General features: G+C 54.5%; 1 protein-coding gene across 1 annotated transcript in view; it reads right to left on the bottom strand.

Annotated features, from left to right (window-relative positions):
* Positions 1 to 27,428, bottom strand: part of PLXNA4 (plexin A4) — a 419,828-nt gene that overhangs the window by 48,699 nt on the left and 343,701 nt on the right. Inside the window, exons 10-19 of the mRNA XM_082693997.1 lie at positions 26,881 to 27,081; positions 20,253 to 20,349; positions 19,647 to 19,837; positions 15,706 to 15,857; positions 11,214 to 11,331; positions 5,862 to 5,998; positions 5,041 to 5,205; positions 1,943 to 2,036; positions 1,205 to 1,444; positions 409 to 555 (exon numbers count right to left, since the gene is read on the bottom strand). Of these exons, the coding sequence (XP_082550123.1) occupies positions 409 to 555; positions 1,205 to 1,444; positions 1,943 to 2,036; positions 5,041 to 5,205; positions 5,862 to 5,998; positions 11,214 to 11,331; positions 15,706 to 15,857; positions 19,647 to 19,837; positions 20,253 to 20,349; positions 26,881 to 27,081 (1,542 nt within the window). The remainder of the gene's footprint in view (positions 1 to 408; positions 556 to 1,204; positions 1,445 to 1,942; positions 2,037 to 5,040; positions 5,206 to 5,861; positions 5,999 to 11,213; positions 11,332 to 15,705; positions 15,858 to 19,646; positions 19,838 to 20,252; positions 20,350 to 26,880; positions 27,082 to 27,428) is intronic.

The following is a 27,428-nucleotide window of genomic DNA, read 5'->3' as shown; positions in this document are numbered from 1 at the left end:
GGGGAAGGGCAAGGGCAGCTGAGGGGGTGTGTGGGGGCTGAGCGGGGGTCCGGATGGCTCAAAGATGGGAAACCCCGCGGCACCCAGGACTAGCGCCGTCATCATCTTAAGCAAACAGCACAGAGCCGGGACCTGAAGTCTGACACGACTTCAGTGAGTGGCTCCCTGAGATTCATCCCAGGGTAAGGACGGGTGACAGGGGCACAGAGCACGATACGATGGACCTCCTCCGGCCAGCAATGGTCCCCTCCTGCAAGGGCCTCTTGCCTATAGCAGACAATGCACACATCATTCATGCTGCTTTGCCTTGCTCTCACTGTAGCACCGGCCAGGATCCCCTCCTGGTTTCCTCGCGCTCTGGCATCTCTAGCGCCTGTCCCATCCAGAACGGGGCGCTGCCAGGCTCACCATCACTTTGTGCCTGCCGATGAGGTTGGGGGACTCGCAGAGCAGCTGCACGTCGGACACCGTCACGGCACATGGCTTCTCCCCGACCAGCACGGTGTAGTTCAGCTTCACATTGCCCCCAGCCACGGGGGGGATCAGGTTCTTGCCCTGGAGGGACAGGGAAGCCCTGCTTTATACCCCAGAGTGAGGACTGTAGCTACCAGCTGGCCGCCATGTCCCCCCACGCAGAGGTCCCATCCTGCTGCTGAGCTGGAGGGAGAGCCCACCTTCCATATCAAGTCCGAAAACCTTGTGACGCCTATGCCATTCCCCCTTCCTCAGCAGGGAGTCAATAATCAAGGCACTCTTTAGCTTATCCAAATGCAGCCTCAGGACCCTTCTCAACACAGAGCTATGGTCAATCATGACCAGTTGATTCAAACTGTCATTTCAAATTATTTGCTACCCACACTCCAAAGAAGCCCTTCACTGTGGTTTGCAAAGGGCTCCATGGGAGGAAGCAGGATGAGCCTCTGACCTCCCAGGTTCTGGACTCTGGGGACAAAGGAAGCTTGGGGGTCAGAGGGCCAGGATGGCTCCAGCTGCCCTGATTGGGTCTCTAAAGGGAGTTTGCCTCTCAATACAAACTCAGAGACAGTGTTTTCTGTACTCTGGACTATAAGACGACCACTGCGAGGGACTCCAGGGATGAAATCGGGCTTGAGCCCATGACTTCTGGCCTCTCTCTGCGACTTGAAAACCCATCCCCTACAGCAGCCTCCTTGCTTCCCACCACCTGCCCATGACCTCCATCTACCTTCAGGATGATGGGCGTGCCGGGCTTGAGCTCCAGGATTCCTGAGGGCCCAAAGGCCTCGAACACAGGGTTGGGGTAGTAAGTGAAGTTGGTCTTATTGAGGATTAGCAGGGACTGGACATTGTCCAGGATGAAGCCGAACTCCTCAGGCCTCTCGGTCAGGTCGGACTGATGGTCGGGTCCCAGAGCAAGAGCCGGAGCCTGGCAGGTCATCTCAGTAGCATTCAGAACCTCACAGAGCTGGAGGGGCCAGAGAGGAAAGACCATGCGGTGTCTGGACTTACACAGCCCCCAACACATGCAGCGGGACTCCCTCCAGACTGGGATACAGCATGGGGCTGACGTGGGACAGTTATGGATGGGTCACTGCCCCTCTGCAGCCAGGACCACGAAACGTGGCCACTCGAGGAGTCAGCTCTGCAGCTGGGACCCGCCTCTGTGCCCTATGTGTGTCCATGGGGTGCGGAGATGATGAGGGTATCTCTGAGCTAGGGAACAGTCCTGGGGTCTAAAAGATGGAGGACTAAGTGTATGAAACCTCAGAAACCCCCTAAGTGATTGCTCCCCCATGCCTGTACCCCAAGGTACGAAAATGCCCTCTCATCTTCTCCCTCATCTCACCATCCCAGTGCTGGGGGCTGTCATGTGCAATGGGTTCTCTGGGTCTGGGTGGCCTGCTGGCTTCGGATACCCCATGCCCTTTGGGAAAGTGACACGGTGAGCCACCTCTGCACTCACATTGATGTGTTCCTTCCCTCCATGCTTGGCCCGGATCTGGGGGTTCTGTATGAGGTCCAGGTGAGTCCCCCACACGGCGATGGGGGTGTTTCCACTGACCGGGGGGAAAGAACAAGGAGGCGTGTCAGCACAGGGATGGGAACAGCAATGGCACTTGACGACCAAGATGACGATGATAAGGCTGGGCCCCAGCATTAAAGGCAATGACAACCAGGAGGCGTGATAATGTTCACAGGGACAATGGTGGCAAACTGACTGAATAACAATAAGGATGAGCTTTCAGCGGCCAAGGGATGACAGTGATGACTGGAGGTCTGTGGCGGTCCCACTCTGAGCGTATCCAGAGTGTGGACACCTGCGCAGGCCCTGGAGCCTCCTGACCTGAGTCAGATGCTTCTCTGTAGCCCCCTGGGGTCTGTCCCCCAGCCCTCACCAGTCCCAGGGAGATTTCCACACTGGCCTTGGTCTAATGAAAGCCTTGCTCTAGGATGTCCCCCACCAGACCCTCTAGGATCCCAGCACAGTCTCCTCCACAAGGCCATCACTACAGTTTCACCCTGGAAGCTTCCATCCACTGAGATCTGGGAAAGGGAGGGGCCCAGACACCCAGGAGCCTCGTGTAGGAATGCAAACAGCCAATGTCCCGGGCCCCAGGTCTCCTGGATCCTGGGTGTCAACCAGCTACAGAGGAGGAGACAGCAGGAGATTCCCCTTTGGGTAGCTTTTCAAAGAAAACCTGGGTGCCATTGCCATATGCGGGGGTCTGAGAAGCTGACCCAAGGCAAGGGCTATCTTCCTTGGGGGCTACTCAAAGGAAGGGGACAAGTCACTTTCTCCACAATCCCGAGAGTATCTTCAAGAAGAATCTTACCATCTGAAACAGTTAGTTACAAGCTTAGTGAGTGAAGAATCTATGACACCCACAGCCATGTCTCCCTCTCTGTGCCTCTGCCTGTCTCTGTATAACCCGGTATTCCCTGCGCTCCACCTGCCCTCCTACTCCCACATACATGTGCGTGTACACACACACACACACACACACACACTCACTCATGCATGCAGGAAGAGTCCTATAAAACCCAGACAGGCTCCTCTGCCCATGGCCGTGTTCCAGAGTGAGATTCTGCTATCTGGCCATCTCCCAATCTTAATCATGAATTCAACCCGCATTTAAGAACCGCCCCCCGTGGTGAGCAGCCCAGGCTGTTGGGAGCAGTGCACAGCACACTCAGCAGGGCCCCTGCCCCATCAGAGAACCTGTTCACTGCGGCAGAAGCTCTAGAGCCTGGTGGGAGGCCCAGATCGTGCTTGCAACCTAGCCTCCCTCTTGTTGTGAACGTGACTTGGGGTCAGCTACGACGCCTCAGTTTCCGTGATGGCGACTTGAGGACGAGCTCGGTGAAGCCAGGCTGTGAATTCCTCAGGGAGCTGCACAGTTTGTCTAGACCAAGGGCTATACCAACTTCCTGGATTCACCAGGCCCTGGGGGCAAATCCCAGAAGAGCTTTCTACAGGCTCCGCCCCTCTCTGCGCCTTCTAGCATCTACTTTAAAATCATGGCTAAAGCTTATGAAGTTTGGGTCTTAGGGAGTAAGGACAACCCAATCTCATGTCCACAAAGGCTGCCTTTCGTGGACATAAGGCCGGGGGTGGCAGACTTTCCTGGAAAGGGCCAGAGAGTAAATATTTTCGGCTTCCCAGGCCATATGGTCTGTTGCAGTAACTCATCTCTGCTGCTGTGGTGAGAAAGCAGCTATAGACAAAACATAAAGGGATAAGCATGGCTGTGTTCCAATAAAACTTTATTCATAAAAGGAGGCAGATGGCCGGATCTGGCCCCCAGGTTGGAGTCTGCTGACCCTTCATTAAAAAAAAAAAACAAAGACTGTTCTCTGAACCGGACTTGTCCCTGATCCCTGCTTCAGCCATGGAGACCACATCTTCATGTTCTCCCCCTTCCCCTGATGTCAGACGCCCTCTAGAACTGAAGCCAATCATGGGGAGGGCTGAGGACTGGGCCAGGGGCAGCAGGAGAGAGCTGAGGCAGGCACTGCCCTGTGCCCGTGCACCTGGCTTAGCCCTCCCAGCATCCTGGGAGGGAGTTGACGGATGAGAAACCATGGGCCCAGAGAAGTAAAGTCAACTTTAAGGTCATCCGGCTGGGCTAAGCCAGCTCCTTCTGTCTCCAAGCCCTATTGCAGTCCCCCTCGGCTCCTAATACAGCAGGTTCCCAATGGGCAGCAGGGGCCGTGCTGTCAGGGTGCTCCCTGCCGCACCTTCCCATTATGCTGCACTTCCTGCAGTTCCCTCCCTGAAGTGAGATGCCACGCTCCAGAGCCCCACCAAGTGGGGGACTGGGAGGGTCCTCAGGACTCCTGGAATTTCCAAAGCCCCCCGTGAAGTTCTCAAGATGGGAGGTCAGAAAGGTATACAGCTGGTGCAAGACAGCTCGTGACTGGCTGAGTGACCGGTGGCCCTGGAGGGTTCTTCCATAAGAGCACACACCCAGCTCCTTCCCAGACACGCGCTCTCTGTACTTGTGTTGGCCAGCGGTGGCGGAAAGAACGGGAACAAGACCCAGTCCCTGCGCTGGAGGAGTCTTCAGTAGAGGGGAAGATGAAGAAGCAGACCCCTCGGGGTCATGTCAGAGCAGGCTAGAGGGACAGCAGGAGGTTACAGAAGCCCAGAGAAGGGGCCTCTGCATTGGACCCTGGTGGTGAGGACACACTTTTGCTCAAGGGCAGGCCACAGACAAGTTGAATCTGACCTTACACTTTCTCCTCCATCCCTTGGCAGGACTGGAATTATTGCTCGCATCTGGGAACAGGACTGGCAAACCCCAGCCCTCATCGTGATGCGGTCGTGGCCTCCGGGGGGATTGGGGGGGGACCCAAATCCTCAGATGACAGGCTATGGGCTCTTGCTGACTGGAGCCCAGGCTCTGGGGCCAGGGCCCACTGACAGGTACTGTCTGTGGAAGGAGGGCACCCTGGCAGGAAGCTCTGATTCATCAGTCCTCCAAGCAGAACTGGGCTCCGAGACAGTCCTTGGCTCTCTGAGAGTCGAGGAAGGACAGCCGAGGGCAGGGCCACGCCTACCTGACGATGCTCCACTCCGGCTCGATGCGCACGATGGTGGGGTCCTCCACGTACTGGAAGAACAGGTCCTGGTGGATACTGGCCTTGTCCACTTGCACCATCACCTTCATTTCCAGCACCTCCTCTGAGGACGTGGTGTTGCAGACGATGTAGGACGGAGAGCGTCTGCAGGGAGAGTGAACATGCAGCTGGGCTCCCGGGAGCTGAAGGGGACAGCGGTCCGGGCAGCCGCCCACCCCTCCCCACCACCCGCCAACCCCTTCCTGCTCCCAGGCTCCTCAGAGGCCCTGGTGAGCACTGCCCCAGGGTGGAAAGCTCCAGGCACTACTGACAAACACCCTCCATCAAATCCACCAAACGGGTTCCCCTGAGACTTCTTTTCAACGAGGCCTCATCCTTGGGCCCTGTCTTGCCCCTGCCAAGCCCTATTTTTAGTAAGAATCCTGCAAAGTGGGGTCAGCCAGAGTCCCCCCACCCTGGGCACCTGATCACCCCGGCTGCCTGCAGCAAGAACCCTGTTCATTCAGTTTAGCCAGAATCTTCCCGTTCCTGCTGCTGCTTCTTACTCATTTCACACCCGTGGCCAAATATCAGGCGACAGCAGGAATGGCCCGGCTGGGGAAGGGCTGCCTGGCAGGTCTCCAGACAGCCAGAAACATCCACAGTCAGGTATAATCATCCCTCAGAGAGAACGGCCACTTTCTCAGGAAGGAGAAAGCACTTCCAAGAGGTGAGCCCCAGAAGTTTGCAGCCCTGGGGCAGCCCTACGGGCCCCACCCTCCAGGCTGTGGATCCCTGAGGCCTGCCTGGAGGTGAGTTACCTGTGGAAAAGGCAGGGCTGCTTCCCAAACATCACCACCACGTTGCTGCCCGCGTTCAGGTTGGTACCCGTGATGGTCACTTGGGTGCCCCCAGACATGGGCCCCCGCCTGGGCTTCAGGTCCGAGAGAGTCAGCGTCTGTGCAGGAAAGGATCTGGCCTGAGACACCACCGGGACAGGGTCTGAAGAGGCAGCACCCCGAGCCGGGAGCCACTCGGTAACGGAGACCTCTCAACGGAGCCCACGAAGTCGTACTGGGCTTGTGTGGGTAAGCAACGCTCTGGACCCTGAGAGTTTACACTTCTCTATTAATAACAGTAATGGTAACAGCTGCCTTGTGCTGGTGTTTGAACTGACAGGCTTTATCTCTTCGTCCATCTCTGTATGATGTATGTGCCAGTCAGTTCTCCAAAGTAGGATTATTAACCATTTTACAGAAGAGATTCAGAGATGTGAAATAAGGTTCCCACCATCACACAGCTAAAAGGTGGCACGTCTGAGACCTGACTGCAGAGCTCTGGCTCTCTACCCCCTCTCCAGCTGCTTTTGGGAAGGTGATGAGCTCCTTGCGCGGGCCTCTTCCAGAGACTGCCCATACACCCAGAAGCCAGAGCCACGGGTCCTGAAGGCCCCAGGAAACCCCGGGAGGAGAAGGAGGGTCAGGGGATGGAGGAAGGACGGCGGGAGGGGGCGTTGGTGAGCCGAGAATTTGGAGTGGCAGGTTGGCTCTGTCATTAGCATTTTAATGGAAACAACTTTCCTCAGTCCCAGGTGAGAAGCTTGTATCTGCATTTAAAGGAAGATTTCTCTCTCCCCTGCCCCTTAAAGAATTTCCCACCAAAAGTTGAACCCACTTGGCTCCCAGCCTTCAGGCCACCCCCTCATGGAGAGGCCTCAATCCCTAACAACTCAGGGAGCGAGGAGGAGCCCCAGTGACCTGGTCTGCTCGCTGACCCTGGTCCCCCAGTGTCTGCCGCGCACACTCCCAGGGCCCACCCGTCCAGCCGCCCACTGGGTCCCCGCAGACCCCGAGCCTGGCATTCCCCTAGCAACCATAAAGGGAAGGAATGCTTTATTCCAGAGCCACTCCTGGCCCAAATGAGACCCGGACGAGGGTGGGGTGAGGCCTTGGGAAGAGCCTTGGTTTCTTAGCTCAGCTGAGATTTTGCCGTGTGTCCCAGAACAAGTCTTGTAACCTCTCTGATTGTAAAATCAGAGAGCAAGGTCAAAACTGAGTTATCTCAAAGGTGCCTGCTGGTTTTCTGGTTCTGTAACTCAGGGTCACATCCCACAAATGATGCCTCTGTCCCACTGTCTGGAAGGGAAAGAGAGTGCAGTCTGTGCAACGCAAGGGTGGTCCTACAGATGGAATCAAAACCCAGGCAAGTTCAGATAGATGGCGGTGGGAGCCACATGGAAAGAAGAGCCTGTGGCGGTCTCCAGCAGCCTGTGGGTGGGGTTCTAGAAGGGATGGAAATGAGTAATCCTTGCTGGCTCTGCACTGGGGGGCTGGGTGGGGGAATTATTTTGGGGTGAGGAGAAGATGACACGGAGGCATGTTTTCTAGTCTTGAGAAATGATTAATTATTTAAGTCATGCTTCATAAATATTTCATGATGGGTTTGCACGGGAAATCAAATTCTGTATTATTTGCCACCTCTTCTCTTGGCTCCTCGCTGGAGGTAGGGAAGGGAAAGGTTCCCTCCATGCAGATCTCTAGGGCAAACCTGGGGACAAGACCACGAGTGCTGATCCCTTGGCCTTGGCCGTTGGGTTTTGGGTGACTGAACCCAAACCTGAGAGTCTGGCCTCATTTGTGGAGGGAAACTGAGTTATTAGACCCAGACCTTACGCCCAACCTCAGCACTGGGAAGGGGCTCCCCGGTATGCCCCAGATCCCAAGAGGCACCCCTGAAAGGGGTTCTCCAATGTGCCCCACGTCCCCAGAGGACCTCTGGGAAGGGGTACTCTAGCATCTCAGGACTCCAGAGGAATCAGGGGCTTCTGTGTGCCCCCTGCAGGAAGGCAACCACGGCTCTGAGATGCTGGGGAGCACGAGACAGGGTCCTTCTGTCACTCCTCACCTCCCAGGTAACCCTCATTCCCACTCGAGCCCCCTAGGAGCTCTGTGGGGGAAGCCTCAGTGACTGGGCCCTTAAAAGCACACTGGGGACTGGGGAGGAAATGGAGGTTTCCTCTCTGAAAGTCTTCCCCAGGACCGTTCCTCAGAGGTAGCCCTCAAAAAGGCACACAAATCTTGGAGTCCCAAGGCCCCATCGGACCAATGCAGTTTGCCTTGCGGCAGCAACTCACCTTTTCCTGACCTGTCTTTGCGCTGCCACCTCTTTTCTTCCCGCCAACCCCTTGCCCTCTCCACCCCTTCTGCTCCCATCTTTGGTTTCTCTCCCATACCTCATGCCAGGGTCCGCGTCCCACCACTCCAGACTCATGCCGAGCGTCACATTCTGCCTCCTACAGATCCTGCCTCCCTACCCAGCTTCTTCCCTGAAGCCTCGCCTCGAAGCCCTGCCTCTCACCACGTCCTGTTTCCAGAGCGGAAACAGTCACGCAGGCCAGACTGGCCTTACCTGAGAGCAGAAGCAGCTTCTGAATACGACATAGGCTCATTATAAGAATTAAACCTGAAACCACACATTGTATAGATAGGTACATGGGATCTGTTCTCTAAGTTCTGTTTGTCCTAGGCCAGTTCTGTTTGTCCTCAGTCTGAGCTGAGTTAGAATCTCGGGGGGACTTAGCTCAGGGTCAGCGTGGGGTGGGGAGGGCTCTGGAACCTTCGTTTAAAGCCCCTCAGGAGATTCCAACACGCGGGGAGGTTTAGAACTGCCTAAGCACCATGGGGGCTAACAAAGCGGTAAGCAGCCAGGGCTTCATCTCCAAAGACTTACTGGTCTGAACAGAGGAGCCGGGGGTCCCAGACGCAACACCCAGGGCCACGTGGGCAGGCAGACGGCGTGGCATCCCCAGTGAACCACGGAACCGTGGGGGCTGTGGGCTGTGTGTGCAGAGAAGGCGTGGAGGGGCTCGTGAGCAGGGCCTTGGACTAACTAGGAGGGTACGGCTTGGGGCAATGTGGGGAAGGAGATGGAGAAGGGAGAGGAGTCCGGCCATGTGAAGCCTGGGAAACGGGACTGCATGGACAGGGTGGACCAGACCAAGGAGCCTGGACGGCAGCTGGAGGCAGCGGCGCCCTGGGTTCTCCTTGCTGTGGGGGCTAACCAGATGGAAACCATATTCTGCAGGGCCAGATGGACTAGAATGGGTTCAGACCTCTACATTCAGGGATGTAAGGAGGTCACTGCAGCAGCCAGGAGAATGGGCAAAGTGAGACTCCCGGCCGTCGTGGTGATGGGGTGGCTGAAATCTGGAACTCAGGGATGCTGAGCCAGAGTCCACCAGAACTGTGGCTTGGGCACAAGCCCCTGACAGAAGTGGGCAAGTGAGGGGGACTCAGTTTTGGGAGAGTTTGTAGAAGCGGGTAGCCGGGGCGGGTGAGGGAGGTTTCGGCCAGACAGCCAGGGATCAGTGGCCTTGGAGTGAATCACGGAGGGGAGACATGGCAGAGACGGCTAACTCCCAAAGGAAGCTTCAGCCATTCATCCATCCCTGGTACCGCCCAGTGCTCGCTTCGGCCATGCGGGGGCCTCCTCCCTGCTCCTAGGGTGGCCAGGTAGCTTCAGAGCTGGATGTCAAGCCCACATCTGGCATGCCCCCCACACCTCCCACACTTGGGGAGCCCTGTCTCTGCCTTTGTCTCCGTCTCCTTCCCCCTCAGGAGCTCGACTCGGCTGGATGGGCGATCTCTGTATAGACCAGCTACATCCTATGCAGTATACACGGCCTCTCTCTCTCTCTATTGCTGTATCACTCACTGTGTGCAAGTGTGCTGGGGTTCATGGGGAAACTTTCTCAGATCCTTTGAGAAGAAGGTGGGGGTGCGAATCCTGAAGAGATGGGGAGCCCTACACGCCCATCACACACACGTGTCCTTCTACACGGGTTGCTGCGCGCAGCGTGCCCAACTGTGTGTAGAAGGAGGGGAGCTTTTCAAGACTAGGGGAGGGAGCAGAGAGCAGGGTGTTGGCGGGAGGAGGCCTCTGATGCACATCCCGCACATTCCTCCGGAGCAGGACCCCCACCACAGTCGGGGTCTGAGTCACCCCTGGACACCCACAAGCAAGGGTCACCGAATTATAAGATTCAACCAATGAAGCAAATGTTTATGGAATAATCTACTGGGGGGGGGGTTGGTGCAAGGTGATAAATAGTTATCAGATGAAGGGAGAAAGGAGGAGTAGGGGGAGGACAGCAGAGGAGGGGGGGGCAGGAGAGGATGGCGGGTGGCCGAAGGGAGCTTCACCTCAAGGCTCCCTGTGATGTGCTCTGGAGCATTTGATGCCCAGGCATAAAGTCCATCCCTTCAGGCTCCCAGCTTCCAAAAACAGCAGGGGACCCGGAGGAAACCATCCCATCACAGCTGTCATTAGCCCCCGAAGTGAACTGGACGGACAGTTTGGAAAACGAGGCAGTGTGTGGGGCACACAGTGTGAGACGCACATGCCTCCCGCATGCCCAGCATCGCGAGATGGAGCGGTCCCCAGTGCCCCTGCCCCCCACGACCCCTCACCAGGGGCTGCCTCATGAGGGTCCCAGCTGGAGGGAATGTGGGGATCAGGGTGACGTCTGCAGACAGGCCATGCGAAGGGAAGGGAAGGGTGTGCAGTGAGAGGCAGCGGTGCGGTCGGAGGAAGGCGGAGTGGGGTGCAGGGGAGGTGTGGGACGGGGGCGGGGTTAAGGAGGTGGGGAAGGTGGGCTGAACGTGGATGACGAGATACAAATGACGGGGTGCCAGTGCACCCGGGAAGGGCAGGGTACAGCAGCCACGTGAGCAGAGAAACCGTGCGGGAGATGAGAGAAGGGCTGCGTCTGCTTTATGTAATTGTCACCACAGCACTGTGGGGTAGAGACACGTCTCGGCACCCCCGTTTTAGAAATGAAGACACTGGGAGGTTATGCAATGTCCCCACGTTCGCCTAGTGGTAAGTGGCAGAGTCAGGGCTCCCCTCCTGGCCCAGACACACTGCCACTCAGCCTGAGGGGGACGCTGGGCCTGACAGCGACAGCCAGGGCAGCTTCCCTGGATCGGCGCCTCGCACAGCGCGGTTTGGATTTGAATCCGACCTTTCGGATTTCCAGGGCTGTGCTCTCATGCTGCAGAACAGACTCCCACGAGCTGCTCGGGGTCTGCCCACAGAGGTCTAGCGGGGCCCGTAACCATGGTCACGTGGTCTCTGGCCCACACCAGGGCAGGTCTGGAACGGTCGGGACTCACCATGAAGTAATAGAGTTGTGAGGACCGGGCCATGAACTCGGGGCGACACACGGCCACACAGATCTCCACGAAGCCTGCGTGCTGGCTGGGCTTGGCCTCCCCCATCTCACACACAATCCTGCAGGGAAGAGAGGACAGGTGTCCATGCTCACAGCAGGGTCACAGGACTCCCAGGTGTGACCCCAGGGCCCCACACCCCCCCGGCCCTTCTCTGCAGTAGGGTCTCGGGGCTGGGCGGGGGAGGCGGAGGGGAAGGACACCCCGGTTCTTTCCTGCAAGGCTCCTCTTTGGTCCTGGGGAAAGGAGGAAATGCAACGTACAGGGGTCTCCATGGGGAGACCGTCTCCACTGTCAAGTGCAGAGCCTAGGCGAGGGTCCCTGGGTTCTGACCCAGACGCTCAGTCCCTCATTCAGGAATTGTCCCCTCTGCTGTGAATCAGAGGGCAGGGAATGTTTCAGCCAAACAGCTTAGGGAACCCGGCTGTAAAGGCCCAAAGAGGCAGTGACCTTCCCAAGGGCCCACAGCATGTCGGACAAGGACCCTGGAGCAGACCTGAGGTTTGCAGTCCCTCCTCCAGGGGCACTCGGTTTCTAATGCATGGGACTGCCTCCAGGTGCTTGGTTGGGAGGAGACACTCCTGCTTGAGGGGCGTGGAAGGGGTGGACGAGAGCTACTCCTTTTCAAAAGCATTCATGAGTTTAATTATAAAATTTGTTCATACCCCTTGACAACAAGACAGTACAGAAGTGTGACAGTAAACATAAGTGTCCCTTTCCTCACTCTTAATCTCTCTTCAAACTTTGATACACACACACACACACACACACACACACACACACACACATATATATATGTCTGTAGACCATTCTCTAGGTCTACACAAACATATGTAATATATATAATATATATATATATATAATCTGCATATTACAAATGAAGAAGCTGAGGCACAGAATATATATACTTATATAAACATATATATTACTTAACATAAAAGTGAAACTTAACTCCTCACTGTCCCAAACCTGGTCATTTTACTGCACAGCCTAGCGCAGACTTGCCCCATGTGGCCACAGCTCCTGGGTCCTTTCTGACAGCGTTATAGCGCTCCATGACTCGGCTACACAATTGTGTATTTATTCAGCCTCCCACTGATGGATATCTAACTTCCCCTGATTTTTCTCCTACTTCAAATAACCCTCCAAAATGAACCAACTTATACACATATCCTCAAGCATTGCACATTTATTAGAATACGGCTCTGAGTGGGGAGCTGGTGGGGTCATTGTTTATGTAAGTGACGTTTGATAGGTGGTGGAAGATAATGGTCCCACAGGGTCGTTACTGATTTGTACTTCTGTCAAAAGCAATCGAGCGAGATTATTTCACTCTTTAGCCAACACTAGATTATTATCAATCCCTTCAAAGTTTTTCCAATATAAAAGGGAAAGAAGATTTTTTTTCCTGTCGTTTTTATTACCCTGATTGCTAGTGACTTTGCAGATATTTGCAAGTATGTGTGTGTGGTTGTTAAAAAAAAAAAAATCTTAGATAGCCTTTCCTTTGACTGGTTTGAAGCTGTCTCTTTATATTGCTAATGAATTGTCTTTTTGTAGGAGCTGCTGAATGAGGAGTGTTAACTTTTGTTTCTAGTAAGTATCCCAATTATTTTTCCCCTGCTTGTCATCTGTATTTCAACTTTGTTTATAATGCCTTTTGCTGCACTGAAGTTTAAAAGTATCTGTGGCTCAGCGGCTCCTTCTTTTACTTGATGGCTTCTAGGTTCTGTGTCTCTCTTAGAGAATTTCTGGGTGAGAGTCCAGTAAAAATATATGCCTTTCTGTCCATAGCATAATTAGTGCATGTTCAGTATAAAGAAAAAAGAGAAAGTGCATAAAAATACTTGCTATACAAACACCTCCTCCCACCCCATTTGAACCACCAAGAAATATCCACTGTCAACATTTTGGTGTTCATGTTTTGCAGTCTTGTTTTTCTTTTACAGAATTCACTAGAAACTCTCTTTTGTTTGGTGAATGATGTTCTCACTAATATACTTTGAGCTTGTACCTGACCATGATTCTTCTGCAACATCAGATTTAATGGCCACATAATTTACTGTCCCGTGCATGCACAATAATTTAAGAATTGATTAATTTCCTATTTTAAAATACACCAATTGCTTCTGCATTTCCATGATTACAAATAAGGCCAAAATAAGTATTCTTGCAAAAAAAAATATTTGTGCATTCTGGTTATTTAAACAAAGTTCTAGAAATATGACGACTCCGCTAAAGATTTTCAGTCCACATTTCCAAATTGCCTTCCACAAAGTGTGTCCCAATTTACCCTCCGAGTGTGAGTACGTGATGTGCTATTTCTCATGCTTCTCCTCCGCACTGGGCATTAACTTAATAAAACTGTTCCTCATTGTTCTGATTTTCATTTCATTGATTACTAATGTTATTTAACTTTTTAATATGACTTTTGGTTCTTTGTCTTGTGAGTTGCACACTCACACTCATTCATGCTCTTTGCTCATTCTGTGATATTTGCCTCTGTATATTAAGAAAAAGCATGTATTAACTGTCATAGGGTATAAAGATAGTTCATCACTCATATTTTCCTTGCTTACAATGATTTTTGATGTACAAATGTTAAGTTTTAGATACTCAGATACTTAGATACCCTAATCATCTTCTTTATCACTTTTTTCTTTTGCTGTTATACTCAGAACAGATACACTTCCCTTACTTGAAATCAGATAAATTCTCACCTGCGTTTTCTTTTAATCATTCCACAGATTTATTCTTTTCACTTAACTCCTTAATCGGTCTGCAATTTATTTCAGTGTATAATGTGAAATGGGGGTCTGATACTGGTTTTTGTTGTTGTCTTTGTTTTTTTCCAGAGAGTTAACCCCCACTGCTTATTGACCAATTTTTCCTTTCCGTGCTGATTTGAAACATCACCCTTATCACACACTAAATTTTTATGTATCAGGATTCTTTTCTGGGTGTTCTATCTCCTTCTCCGGGGCATTTTAAAGTTCCCCAAATCACAACGGCCTAATAGCAGCTGGCTTGGGTTTTGTTAGGAAGGACTCTGAAAGTCGAAGGAGCCACGGAAAAATGTTTGGGCAAATAAGCCACGAGGGACCAGGGAAGTGAATTCCTTTTTCTTCTTTTTTTAACAATTTTATTTATTTATTTGACAGATAGAGATCCCAAGTAGGCAGAGATGCAGACAGAGGGGGACAGAGAAACAGGCTCCCTGCTGAGCAGAGAGCCCGATGTGGGGCTCCATCCTGGGACCCTGAGATCATGACCCCAGATGAAGGCAGAGGCTTAACTCACTGAGCCACCCAGGCAACCCAAGAGGTGAATTCTATTAAGAATAGATCCTTCAGGGGCACCTGGGTGGCTCAGTGGGTTAGACATCTGCCTTCAGCTCAGGTCATGATCTCAGGGTGCTGGGATCAAGTCCCACATCAGGCTCCTTGCTCAGCAGGGAGCCTGCTTCTCCCTCTCCCTTTGCCTCTCCCCCCAGTTTGCTGGCTTGTGCTTGTGTGTCCACATGCTCTCTCTCTCTCTTTCAAATAAATAAATTCTTAAAAAAAAAAAAAAAAAGTAGATCCTTCAGTCATAGGCTCTACTAAGAGTGCTTTAGGAAGCCGTGGATGGAAATTCAGATAGTGGTATCGATGGTTCCAGAATCATTAAATCAGGGCAAGACCCAGGACAGGTAAGCTGCACTAACATACTTAAGGGAGACCTAAAAAGTGTCAGTAACTTACTTGCACAGGGGATAAGAGGCAGGGTGTCATGCTGGGAGGGGCAGCAGAGATGGTATGGAATATAGATTCTGTTGTGCTGGTAAACATTTCATGGTGTGTTTGCTGGGCTGGAAAATTGTGTTTACTTATTTACAAGGCAATGATACGTGACTCCCACACCTCCTCTAACAGGTGGGCCGGGAGGGGAAGGTCGCTCATGGGATGACCCACTCTGTGCTCTGGCAGCCTTTGCATTGGAGAAAAACCACCCAAATGCTTCTAGGCCGGAGTGGGCATGGGGTTTCCTTTTCAGTCTCCGCACAAAGTAGCAGAGTCTTAGCTTCCTCCGTAATTAGAGGACAGGAGTGGGGACTTAGAGACAGCAGGGGATAGGGAACTGAACTCACACTTCCCTTGCAGATTTTAATTTTGCTTTGTCTCCTCACTCCGCACAGCCACACCCCAAGGAGATAGCATTACTTTTCTCTGCCCTTCAGGCCTCCTGTCCCCTTCTCCTTTCTGTAGTTGGTGATATGGCAGCTAGCTAGTTCAAGGGCGGGGGGGGGGGACGCGCTAGAATGTTAAGGGGATTCTACTCCCACCGTATGCCAACGGTCTCTAACACGGTTTGCCAATGGCTGTCAGTCGTTGGCCAGGGAAGGCGAGTCAACACCAGACAGCAGCACCTCCCTGTGCCTCATGGGACCTCCACTTACTGTTCTGCAGGGATGTAGCCATCCACCAAGGGGCTGCAGTCCACACCGGCCACCTTGACGTGGGAAGCGATGTCCCGGAATTCCAGGCCCAGGTTCTCCCCGCGGATGGTGACTTTGGTGCCCCCTTCCCGGGGACCTGTCACTGGGATTATCTGGAAGGAGGAAGCAGTGACTTGGACAGGTACCAAGAGAGAGCCATTCCCCACTTGCTGATGGGGCAAGGAGAGGCTTCTGGCTTTTCCCCACCTCCTCGCCATTCCCCAAGTCGGGCCCACATCCGCAAGGGCGCCCAGGTCTGGGACCGTCAGTGGCAGGAGTTTTGGGCAGAGCAGTCCGTGTCTGCGTGTGGTATTGGGAACAGTGTTCAAATCCTCTCATTTGCCTTCCTATTTTGTGGACGACATGAGGGGGGTGGAAAGTGATCCACACCATTACCAGGTGATTCATAGAAAATCAAGGAATAAAGCCTTTTGGCATTTGCTTGTCTTGTTCCGTTCTGAAGGAAAATGAAAAAAGTCCTCTTAGTACCCACAGCCCTCCGCGCTACGGCAATCCACCCAGGTTGCAAGATTCTTCTCAAATGTCCCTTCTCCATAACCAAGTTCTCTCTCTCCACCGAAATTTCACTCTTCTTTCCCTGGTAACAATGATTTGTGTCTGATTCCTCATCCTGCAGATCCGGAGTCTCTGAGAGCAGGAATGGTGTCTTACTTCCCATGGACTTTTCAGTGACGGCACCATATTGATTTCTCGAGTTGTCACTGGGTTGAAAATCACAACTACCCTGCATCTTCCCAGATGTAGAAGAGCATTTGCTGCAGCCCCTTTGCTGGCACTACCTGGCTTGGTTTCTACCAGAGATAGGTTTAATTTAGACTTTACCTTCATATACTGGCCCAAATGACTGGCTTTTCTTCCTCAGATGTCACTGTTGGTGTTAAAAACCCATGATGGTGATGCTGAGAATCAACAACCAAGGGGCCTGCTTTGAGCAAGGCGCTACATCCATTTCCCACGAACTAATTAGGACATCCCACAGCAGTGACTTTAGTGGCAGACAACATTCTACGCCAGCCTCTCCTAGCATTCAGAAGACCAGAGAAGGGCACATTTCCCATTCCTGGTGTCTCTCAACCCCGGTGCCTGGATCTTGGCCAATGTCCGTGGGATCCCAACTGAAGGAGCCTGGACAGCCCACCTCCTAATATTTCCTGCCTGCTTCACCCCCAAAGGTCACAGTTGGGTGGGGGGGGGTGCACCCCAGAGAAGAGTGGGAGGGGGGCAAGAAGAAGCCAGGCCCGAGGGACAGCTTTGCTGGGGAAGGCTGTTCACCTACAAGTTAAGACACTTCCTTCTCACCCATGCATGTTTGTGGGCGAGTGTGCACATGAGTGTGAGGGTTTTCACATGTGTGTTCCGTGGCAGTGGAGAGACAGGTCCCTTGGACACATGGGTCCATTTGTACATGAGGGAGGGGGAGAGACGGAGGGCAGACTGGGAGGAGGAGCGCATGTCCTGCCCTAATGCCTGTCCAGCCAGGCCCCAAAGCCCCACTGGCCCCGGCAACAGCGCGTGTGTGATAGTCTAGCCCTGGATTGTTGTCCTGAAAAAGAAGTTTTATCTCAGGCTCAGTCCTTGGTTCCCCAGGCTCCCCAGAGGGCCAATGCCGGTGTGCCCACAAACAGCCTCTGTCGCAGGGAGGTTTGTTTAATTTGCCATCTCCTCCCTGTGATTTTCTCAGGGTCAGGCCAAGAAGAAGCAAGTCCCACTGTCTGCGGCAGACACACCGTTACCAGTCACGCGTGGCAGCCCCCGGGGATGGTTCATGTTAAGGGCTCTGCGGGTGGGGGTGGCTGAGAAGGAGGGGGACCGGGGCACACCCAAGGCCCTCTTTTCCCAGATACTTCTGGAGGTTCAATGCATGTCTTTTGCCCCAATTTGAGAACTGCTGTTGAGATTCCTCCCCAGGCAGGAGGCTGAGGGAAACTCCCCGTGTCTGGAAAACCAGGGGTGTGGAGGGTGAAGGGGCCGGAGCAGGGGGCACCTACAGAGGGCCATGGAGGAGAGGCAGCCTTGCTGGAGGAGGCTGTGTGCTCACATAGGTCAAGCTTCCTGCCTGCTCTGACACATCCCTGCTATCTGTGTGTAATCTGTGAGCAGAGGGCTGAGGGTGTAGATCTATGGGTGCCTTGCCCCTGTGGTGAAGGAGAGTTCTAGTCGGGCAATCCAGAGACCTGGGAGTCAGAGCCTCTTTGATTTAGGCTTTGGGGAAAGGACATTAGCATCTCTGAGCAAGGAGGTTACTCACCCAGGGTTTGGTGGGCATTCTAGCTTGAATTCCTCCTCCCCAAATCCCTACGAGGAAGCCCTAATGCTCAGCACTTCTAAACATGGCCTTATTTGGAGAAAGGGTCTTTACAGAGATCACGGAGTTAACATGAGGTCATCACGGTGCTTCCTGATCCAAGGGGACTGGCATCCTCATATAAAGAGGGAATTTGGACAGAGACACAGGGAAAGATGAGGAGAAGGGACTCGGGGAGAAGATGTCGTGCTGCTGGCAAGACAGAGGCCAGAGCAGGTCCTCTGCACAGCCCTCGGAAGGGCTGGCCCTGCCCACACCTGGGTCTCAGCACCCAGCCTCCGGAACTGAGAGACGGGGCATTTCTGTCACCGAAACCACTCAGTCTGTGGTACGGCATGGTGACAACCCCAGGAGCCATATGGCAGGGCTGCCCCGCGAGGACAGATGAAGTCAGGGATGGGGAAATACTCTGCAGACTGTGGGGAAATACTCTCCACACCCATATTTGCCTCTTCTTGTAGCTGCCCCGTTAGAGGACAGGATAGGTGTGTGTTTGTGAAACTTCGCCCAAAGTCACACACCCGTCTCTCCTTACTATGTATGGAGAAGAGACTGAGCTCCCTTCCCTGTTTTTGTCTCTGTCCCTCTCTGCTTTGTTATTAAAATCAGCATTGTGGACACAGAGGGTCCCTCTGTTGAGACTGCACACCTCTTGTTTTACCAGGGGAGCATGGTTGGGGTGCCTGAGGGGGTCGCTCTGCTGAAAGTGGGGAGTGGGGAGGTGAAGACACCAGGTGACCTCAATAAACCCGAGGAGAAGCAATCCTCTTGGCCTAGACGTGGACACCAACGGCTTTAACAATGTTGAAGATGGACGAGGAGGTTGTGAGATCCCCAGGAGCTGGGCATGAGCCAGCATTCTGCATGATTCTCTTATCCAGTCCTTGTAGTTCCCCGGTGAAATGGAACTTTAGACCCACTGCACAGAGAACAAAGCCGAGGCATGACGGGAGTGATGAATCAGCCGTGGGGAACCCTGCAATTAGCTGGCAGAACCGGGATCCCAGCCCTGTTCTTTGCATGCTTAGCTCTGCCCTGCTCCTCCCTGGCCTTTCCTCCATGGCTTGTGGCCCCTGGGCCCTCCTGACCAGCGCTCCAAATCCATTTCTGCCTTCTACCCACTTAGGTCTTGCCTTGAATCGGGGGTGGGGTGGGGGGTGGGGTCTCACCATTTCCACCCGGTCCACCTCTGGAGGGCTGGGCTTTGCGCCCTAAGGCTCCACACAGCCTCTGCTCATGACTGACTGCTTGGTGAGGTTGTCCGCCTCATCCCCCAGACTCTTCGAGACAAAGGCACCGTCGCCAGGACTTAGAGTCATGTCTGACACAGCTCACCTAGCGACTCCAACAGGACAGTTGAGTCCCTCTCTGTTTTCCACTTTCCTTGATAAGGGAAGCAACCACAGGACCAAGCCTACAGCTTCTGGGGAAGCTGGGCTAGAAAACAAGGATGCGGTCAGCCAGCCCTGGTGATCACCGTGGTGGCTGTCACCATGGCGACGCCTGGCTGGCAGGGCCCCAGGGCCGTGGCAGGGCCTGGCTTGGCCACCCAGAGCAACGGAGGACGCGGGCTTACCTCTGTGATGCGCGGGTTGGTGCACCTGCTGTTGGCGCCCGACAGCTCCAGCCACTGGCTCTCATGCACGGGGCAGTGCTGCCGCAGGGTACACTGGCCCTGGCTCTGGCACCAGCCGCACTGGAAGTCCGGGTCCGCCTTGAGGCACAGCCCGCAGCTCTCCCGCATGGCTCCGCATTTATAGAGGTGAACTGCGGGCGAAGGGCAAGAGGTACTTTGGGGTGAGAGCGGGAGCAGAAGGGGCTGGGACCGTGGACGGGAGTGCAGTCCCCGCCTCGGAGGGTGAGCCACAAACAGCCTGGTTCCTTCAGCCATTGTGACCCAGAGAAGATCACAGGAGAACTTCGGGGCACGTCCTCGAAACTGGACTGGGAATGAGGCTCCCTCCAAAATCAGCAGGGCTCTTTCCCCGGGTCCTGCTCGCTCGGCCCCTCCCAGAGCCACTGCCCACGGGTGGGTCCAGACCTGGGAGGTCTCGGAGCAGGGGAGAGGCGAGGAGGGCAGGCTCAGAGCCGGAGGGAGGGATGGAATCGCAGGTGCCCTCGAACGCAGAGCCGCTCCTTCCGGCCGCCCTGCCTCCGGGCCGGGGCCCCCTTCCTCACTCACCTCTGTTCTGGGCTGGGTTGTCAATGTTGAAGTGCCCGTTCCACACGACCGTCAGCTCCACCGGCAGGTTGTTGATCTCCATCCCTTCATAGGAATACTGCCGCCAGGTTGGGGGTAGGAACGAAAACAAGCTTGGGTCATGGAGATTTCTAGGGAGAGCCGGTTCTTCAGCCAGGGCCCCCAGGGGCGCTCTGGGGTAAGGACCTGCTGAACTGTATGTGTGTCAAGCGCATGCGCGGGGGCACACCTGGGGAGGCGTGGCTTGCGGAATGCCGGGGGCGGTGGGGGGGGTATCCTAAGGCAGGGGAGGGGCAGGCCTGGATGGGATACCCGTTGGGAAAGTGGATTCCCTAAGCAGATGAGAGCAAGCTCCTTGTTCCCCGTCCACGGAGGCTGGCTCCCACCAGCTGGGATTTCCCAGTGTCCTCCCTCATTGTCCAGGGGGGCCCCGCCATTAGGCCACCACCAGGCCCTTGATTCATTCGGGGAACCTTAATTTCTAGGTTAAGTTCACAGGGGGTGGGTGCTTTATCAAAGACCTGGAGAGGGCCGATCGACTTCCAATCGGGGGCCATGGGTGCAGGCACTAGAAAGGAAGGGGCTGCACTCAGGGGCTGAGCTGATGGAGGGGAGGAGGGAGGGGGGCTGGGTGGGGCTTACAGGTGAGAAGGGAAATCCCGTGGACGCTCTGGGTGCCAAACCTGGGAATCTGGGTTGAGACTCCAAAGGCACTGGCTGGCTGGAAGAGGCCAGGCCCCGGCTCTGTGGCTGCCCATGGGGGAGTTGCCTCTACGCCTGCACAGGGTCCGAGCTGGGCCCTGCTTCCTTGGAGTCAGTGCCCCACCTGGCTGGGTCTCTGCCTTGGGACTGAGTTGGGGGGGCAGGGGGAAGTGGGCAGAGGGGCCAGAGGGTGGAGGGGGAGGTGCCAGCCCACCAATGTCTGCCCTCTGATAGCAGACACTTCTCAACCCCTAGAGAAGGAGAGTAGGTGGCAGGAACTCTCAACATGCCCATGGCGGCATTTCCAATTCCTACCTGGTGATTTTCTCATTATTCCACCAGATTCTGCCCTCCACAGGGGGTGGATGGAAGAATGGGAAGCAGACAGGTTTTCTGTCAAGGAGGGGCTGAGGGCGCACAATTTGCTAGAGGGGTTCAGTCCAGGAGACCTGGTTTGAAGTGGTATTTGCAGAGCCAAAGACTCTTAACTTAGTTGAACTTTGGAGGGGCTGGGCATTGGGGGGTGTGAGGGATATTATGGAGGCAGCAGACGTCTCCTCCTCAGGGCTGGCCCGCTGCTAGTGCTTAAGATGAAGGGCAGCTACAGCACCCCAGGATTGCAGCCTGGGGGAGGTTCTCAGGGCCTGTCCCACTGCCTCTTCCCCTGGATCTTATTCATAGAGGTTTCTAAAGGGGATGATTGGAATCCCCAGGGAAATTGCCCTAATTCCCGAGTTACAGCACGTGCTTCAACGGGACGATGCCATGAGGCTGTCCTTACACACAACATCAGTGTGATCACATCCAGCCTTCTTCATCTACCCGAACACTATCAGATCTTTCCGTAACTCCTTGGAGACATGTGCCTAGGCCAGGGAGACAAGTTCAGGGTTTCCCCCACTGTGATGGTGGTTCGCACTGTACCATGCACCCTCTCATAGACTCTCTTGTGACCCATGACACTGGGCCAGGACCAAGGTCTGGACTCAAGCCATAGAATAAAGCAAAGCTCCCAGCCCTACAGAAACAGCAGTGGGGCCTTTGATGAACGCTTAACTCAGCTGGTGATTCATAAACCTTTAGCCACGTAGAGCAGTAATCAGCTCCCCAGAGATTTTGTTCTTGCTTCTGGGTCAGACTAGGTCGCTCTAAGGCATCCTGAGCTTTCTCGCAAAACCTCATCCTCTCTGGACTGGTGGTCCTCAGAGGGGTGTGTGGGCCCCATCCATGAGAATCATTTAGGGGGCCTCCATGCAGATCCCAGGGCCTCCCCCTAGACCTGCTGGACTGGGAGATGGGGATGCCTTTCAGACAAATCACTCTAGTGACTCTGGTGTTGCACAGAGCTGGAGAATCCCTACTCCCTGCAGAAAGGGTGTGCACGAGGGGTGTGCAGGAGTAAGAGAGAACACCTTTCTAGATCCCCCCCCCCCAGCCAAGTTCCACTTCTTCTCCTTCCCATCTCCCTCCTTCAAAGCCCCAGGGCAGGTGCAGGAAAGGCTGGTTGCAGGCTCTTCTGGCCTCTACTCTAGGAAGGATGCTGGAGTGGGGTGCGGGTAGGGGGTAAGTCAGGACCCAAGCCTGGCTCCTGCTTCTCAGGCTGGGATGTGGTCAGGTCTGTGGAAGCAGCAGGTGGTGACCAGCGGCCCATCAGCCAAAAACCAATACATCCTACAGGCCTCTCTCAGGAAGGCCCTGAAATCCCCCAGAGAGCAAGGCAAGAAATTCTGCATATGTGTGCTTGCGTGTGTCTGGGTACACAAATGAGTTCACACGCAGCTGGCCTGTGAAGAGCTAAGAGCACAAATCTGTATGATCTGTGTGTTCAGACGTGTGTGCACACGCATGTGCACACACGCACGGCCGCAAAGGGATTCTGCAGGGACCCCCTATGGGCATGTGAGCTGATGATGTAAGTCTCAGTTTCCCCATATGTCAGGTGGGATTAGAAACAGTGCATACGTAACGGGACCCTTCAGAGCGTGGGAGGTAACTGTCATTGCTCCGAGCACAGCCCCTGTCACATAGCCTGAATGCTCCAATATTACTATGTTTTATGTCTATGCGTATACATTTGGGGATGCTGTCCAAAAATATGTTTGTGTTTCCTGTGTTTATGTTTATGTGAAATAATAATAGCAGACACTTATGGAGTGTTTACACACCAGACCCTCGTACATATGGAGACGTGTGCATACGAGAATGCTTGTGTGTTCTGGAGTGCATGTGTGTGTTTACATGCCTTCACTTTTTGAGGAAAATGGAAAATCAAAGACATCAAGGCTCAGAATATGCCGGGCATGGCTTTATCATTTTATCGCCCATCCTGACTATGAAATATTGGTCAGTGGGGTAGGGGAATCCAACAGAAACCCTGGGTTCGTGATGGGAGAAGAAGGTGTGACAAAGAGGTCTCAGAGGAGAGCAGAGAAGGAAAAGAGGCACCGGCTATGAAATCTGTCTATGGGATCCTGACTATGAAATATTATAGAAGTCATTAACCCTGGGTTCTCCCCACCACCGCCACCGTCTCTAGGGAGGTCACTTCCATTCCTGGAGGCTCTCTCCCCAGGACATGCATTCTGCAGGGGGAGGGGGCTGACAGCTGGGGAGCCTGGACCACTGGCTCCCATCCCCCAGGACTCCCACCTCTGCTGCACTTAGCATTGACAGAGCTCTCTGTAATCAGCGGGCAGTTAATCGGCACAAAACCCAGAGCGGAGGAGAGAGTGTTTCAGGCTCTCCGGGGCCAGAAGGTTAAGTGTCTCAATCAAGGTCTGGCAGCGCCACAGCCCAGCTCGGGGGTGACGTTGCCCATTACCTTGGGAAAGCGTGAACCTCTCTCTTGGAAAGCAAAGACAAGACCTATATAATTCGGATGTTCTTTCCTCGAACTGTTCCCTATTCTGAGCTCTGTGATATCGTGTTGAAAAATGCTACCATTCAGGAGGACAGATCTGAACAATGGAAAAAAGAAACATGTGTATGCTTCGTGCCCCTCTCCAGGACCCCGGAGGGCTTAGCAGACCCACTGCCAGCCGTGTTCCAGGAAAGCAGGGCGGTGCGGGTGGGGGCCAGTAACCTCCCCACTGGTCTCTTCAACCTTGTTTTGCAGGAGGTAAATTGGGACACCAGGAGAAGATGGGAGGCTACTGTGGGCTGGTGGGAGCCGGGCCTAGAGCTGGCTGCCCCCTGCGGCCGACGTGCTCTCCTGATTGCCAGTGACTAGCGGGGCGGGTCCTGGGCACTATTATTAGTAGCACTTGTCATTTCCCTGGAGCCTTGGTCTAAAGGAGGCCAAGAAGCCCCACAGTTGCTCCTCCCTCTGACTGCTGCCTGTGAGCTGCCCTGTTTTCCTTCCACGGCCCCTCCCCCAGGGCTAGGGCGATGGCCCTGAGCCTGTCCCTGAAATGTGGTCTGGAGGTGACCTGCCTGTCCACCCAGCCCGGGGTCACACCCACGAGGAGTTTTTCGGTGCCTCTTTTCCTTCTCTGCTCTCCTCTGAGACCTCTTTGTCGCCCACCTTCTACTATCACGAACCCAGGGTTTCTATTGGATTCCCCCACCCCACTGACCAATTCCAGAAAGCTCAGGGACGGAGGAAGTGAAACAACAGGACTCTTCCCACAATCCTCTCTGAGGCGCATCAGGCCTTATTCCTGGGGATGGCACTCAGGCTGGGTATAAAGAGCTCAGTTGCTATTTCTTGCCCAATCTTGGATGGGGGTTGGGGTGTGTGTGTGTTATGAAGCTGGATTCAAGTTCTGAGTTGGCTGCTTCCTTGCTGTGTGACCTGGGGCTGGTCACATTGCCCTCTCTGGGCTGCAGAGATCCCCTCGTCACAGAATCAAGTATAGACACTCTCTCAGGTCTCTTCCTGCCCTGATACTAGGTTGTCCTCCATAACTATGGGAAAGGAGGCTTGGCCCTGCCTATGACCTTGAAGTGTTTTAAGGAAGTCCCTGGGCGGCAAGTGGCATCCTGGCCCAGACCAGCATTTCCACTGGGATCCCTGCAAAGAGAGGCTTCTGGGAAAAGTCAGACCTGAGCCCTTCTGGATTGCATGATTCCAGGGGGTCCTGAGAGTTAGAGGCGACCTTTCCTGGAATCTACCCTTTGTGGGGTACACCCCCTGTTGCCTCCATTTCTAAGACCTTAAAATGGTACAGAAAAAACTTGCCCATCACCTTCCTCACAAGGGTATTGAAATTAAAAAGGCCAAGCTGCTTTGGGAGCAGCAACCTTGGGTCCTGTGAACCAGCCCCTAGTGGGTGGGGGGCCTCAGATGCTGGCACCCTAGGTACCCCCAACAGGGTACCCTGGACAAGGGGACCCATCCACCTGTCAGGGCTCCATTTTGTGCCTTTGTCTGCAAGAGGCTCCAATGCTGCCCCCACCGTCAGGACAATGTGACCCCGAGTGGGTTCATTCACGGAGCCGGGCTTTACTCGGAGTGCTGTGGACAATGGGTCCCAAAGCACTGAGTTCTGACAAGAAGTTTATAGGATGAACTCAGGCAGCAATATGGGGAGAACCTCATCTATTCAGCTGAGCCCGATGAAGCCCGGGGCCCGTGAGGCCCCGTCTTGTATTGTCTCGGGAAACAGGGGCTCAATCACCAGAGGCCACAACTCTGTCCTCCCTCCTGACACCTCCGGGACCAGATTCCCTGGGGCAGCGTCTCTGACAAAACAGACTTTCCTCTATGGCCTAAACCCCTATCTGCCTCCCACTGACTCACATGTGGTGCTCCGGCTTTTTCTTCCCACACGAACTAACTTATTTGGGAAAGAAGCACTTGAGCCAAACCCATGGGGCTGGTCCGGTTGGCCTCAGGATTGATGAGGAAACAGGAGGTGTTTAATATCCCATTTGCTTGCAGGTTTAATCTGGAATGCTGCAGAAATCTGCCAAACAGCCTGGCTGCCAGAACATGGGAAAGATGTGCATGTGGGAGCTGTTGGGACACATCTGGGGTTCCTGAGGCTGGGCCATCAATTGTTAGTTCGGTCCCTGCAATGCTGAGTGACCTCGGGCAAGCATGTGTGCCTCTCTGAGCTCCATTTACTCCTAGACCTTTTCCTGCAGGGAGAGTGAGGTGCGCCCATGAACTGCTTTGTCCAGTACTCTCCTGGGCGTACATCACATCCCCAGATACAGTCACCATATACGAGTCCCCAGCAGCAACGGGAAGGGTGAAGGGGAGGCAGAAGGACGTAGGAGGAGCCCCTGACTCCAGCCTGGCCCCTTAGCTAGCTGGGAGACTTTAGTGGGGCACGCTGCATGGTACCCAGGAGTCAGGTGACGGACAGGGGCTGCTGGCCCATCATTGGTGGGGCATGGACCTGTTGTGGATTCTTTAAACACTGGGCAGGTCTGTGCTGATCTGAGCAGCACCCTTCTGGCTAGTTCCCTCCTGTTCCTCTGCTCCCTTTGCAGGTGTCTAGTCGGTCTCCGAAGCCTCTGTGCTGGGAGATGGCCTCTATGTAGGTCTAAAGGCAGCAGTGGGCCTTTGCAGCGTCAAAGGAGGCACACTGGCCAGCCATGGTGGGAGGGCAGGGGCCCAGGGACTCCAGAGTATGTCTCAGGAAGGAGGATGGACAGGAACCTAGGATGCCCTGTAAATACCTCTGCCCACAAACAGTGCTCAGCAGCCCCGGGGCTTGTCCCCAAGCCACTGCTGACATTTGGTGATCTCAGAGCCCAGAGCACTCTGCTGGGGCGAGCGTCTGAGGCTGCATGGGGGCAAGCAGGTTTGGAGGGAGCAGTTCTGTGGGTGTTCGGAGAAACCCTGCTGAGCTGAGCAGACCTGGCTCTGGAGAGGATCAAGGAAGGGGGGGAAGCGGGCGGGGCCACTCGCAAAGGCCAGGGCTCAGGAAGCCCAGGAGGGGCCGGGCGGGGCACTCACGGAGGTGTTCTGGCACTGCACGCTGGAGCTGTTGAAGCGCAGGGCGGGCACCCTCTGCTCCACGCCCTGGATGTTGAGAATGCATTCGTACCCGCGCTGCCCGGACTGCGGCTGCGGGAGGTTCTTGGCCTTCAGAGTGATGGGCTTGATCACCTCCACCGGCACCAGGAGCTTGTCCACTCTCAGCAGCTGGGGGCAGTCCTGGAGAGACAGCACAGCTCAGGCTGGGGAGCGGGAAGCGGAAGGCGCAGGAGCTTTTCCACACACAGCCCAGATGTCTGCCCTGCTCCACCTTCCCTCGGAAATACCCACAGAAGGTTCTAGACACTGCTGCCCATCCCTGGCCTCTATGTGAGGGAGAACGGGTCCGAGAAATCCCAGATCCCACTGTCACCGTCTGGGGGGGCCACTTCTCACTGAAGTTGTCCCCTGACCTCTTTGGGTTCCATTTTAATGCCCTCCGGACTCTTGGTTGTCTTCTCCCAGGCCCCCTGCCACGCTAGCAGAGGCCGACTCTGCCCCACGTTGGGCTGATGACCCCTGTACTT

This window comes from Mustela nivalis (genome assembly GCF_964662115.1).
Source record: "Mustela nivalis genome assembly, chromosome: 12".
Lineage (NCBI taxonomy): Eukaryota > Metazoa > Chordata > Mammalia > Carnivora > Mustelidae > Mustela > Mustela nivalis.
The sequence above is the reverse complement of the archived record's forward strand: the minus strand, read 5'-3'. Positions and strand labels throughout refer to the sequence as shown.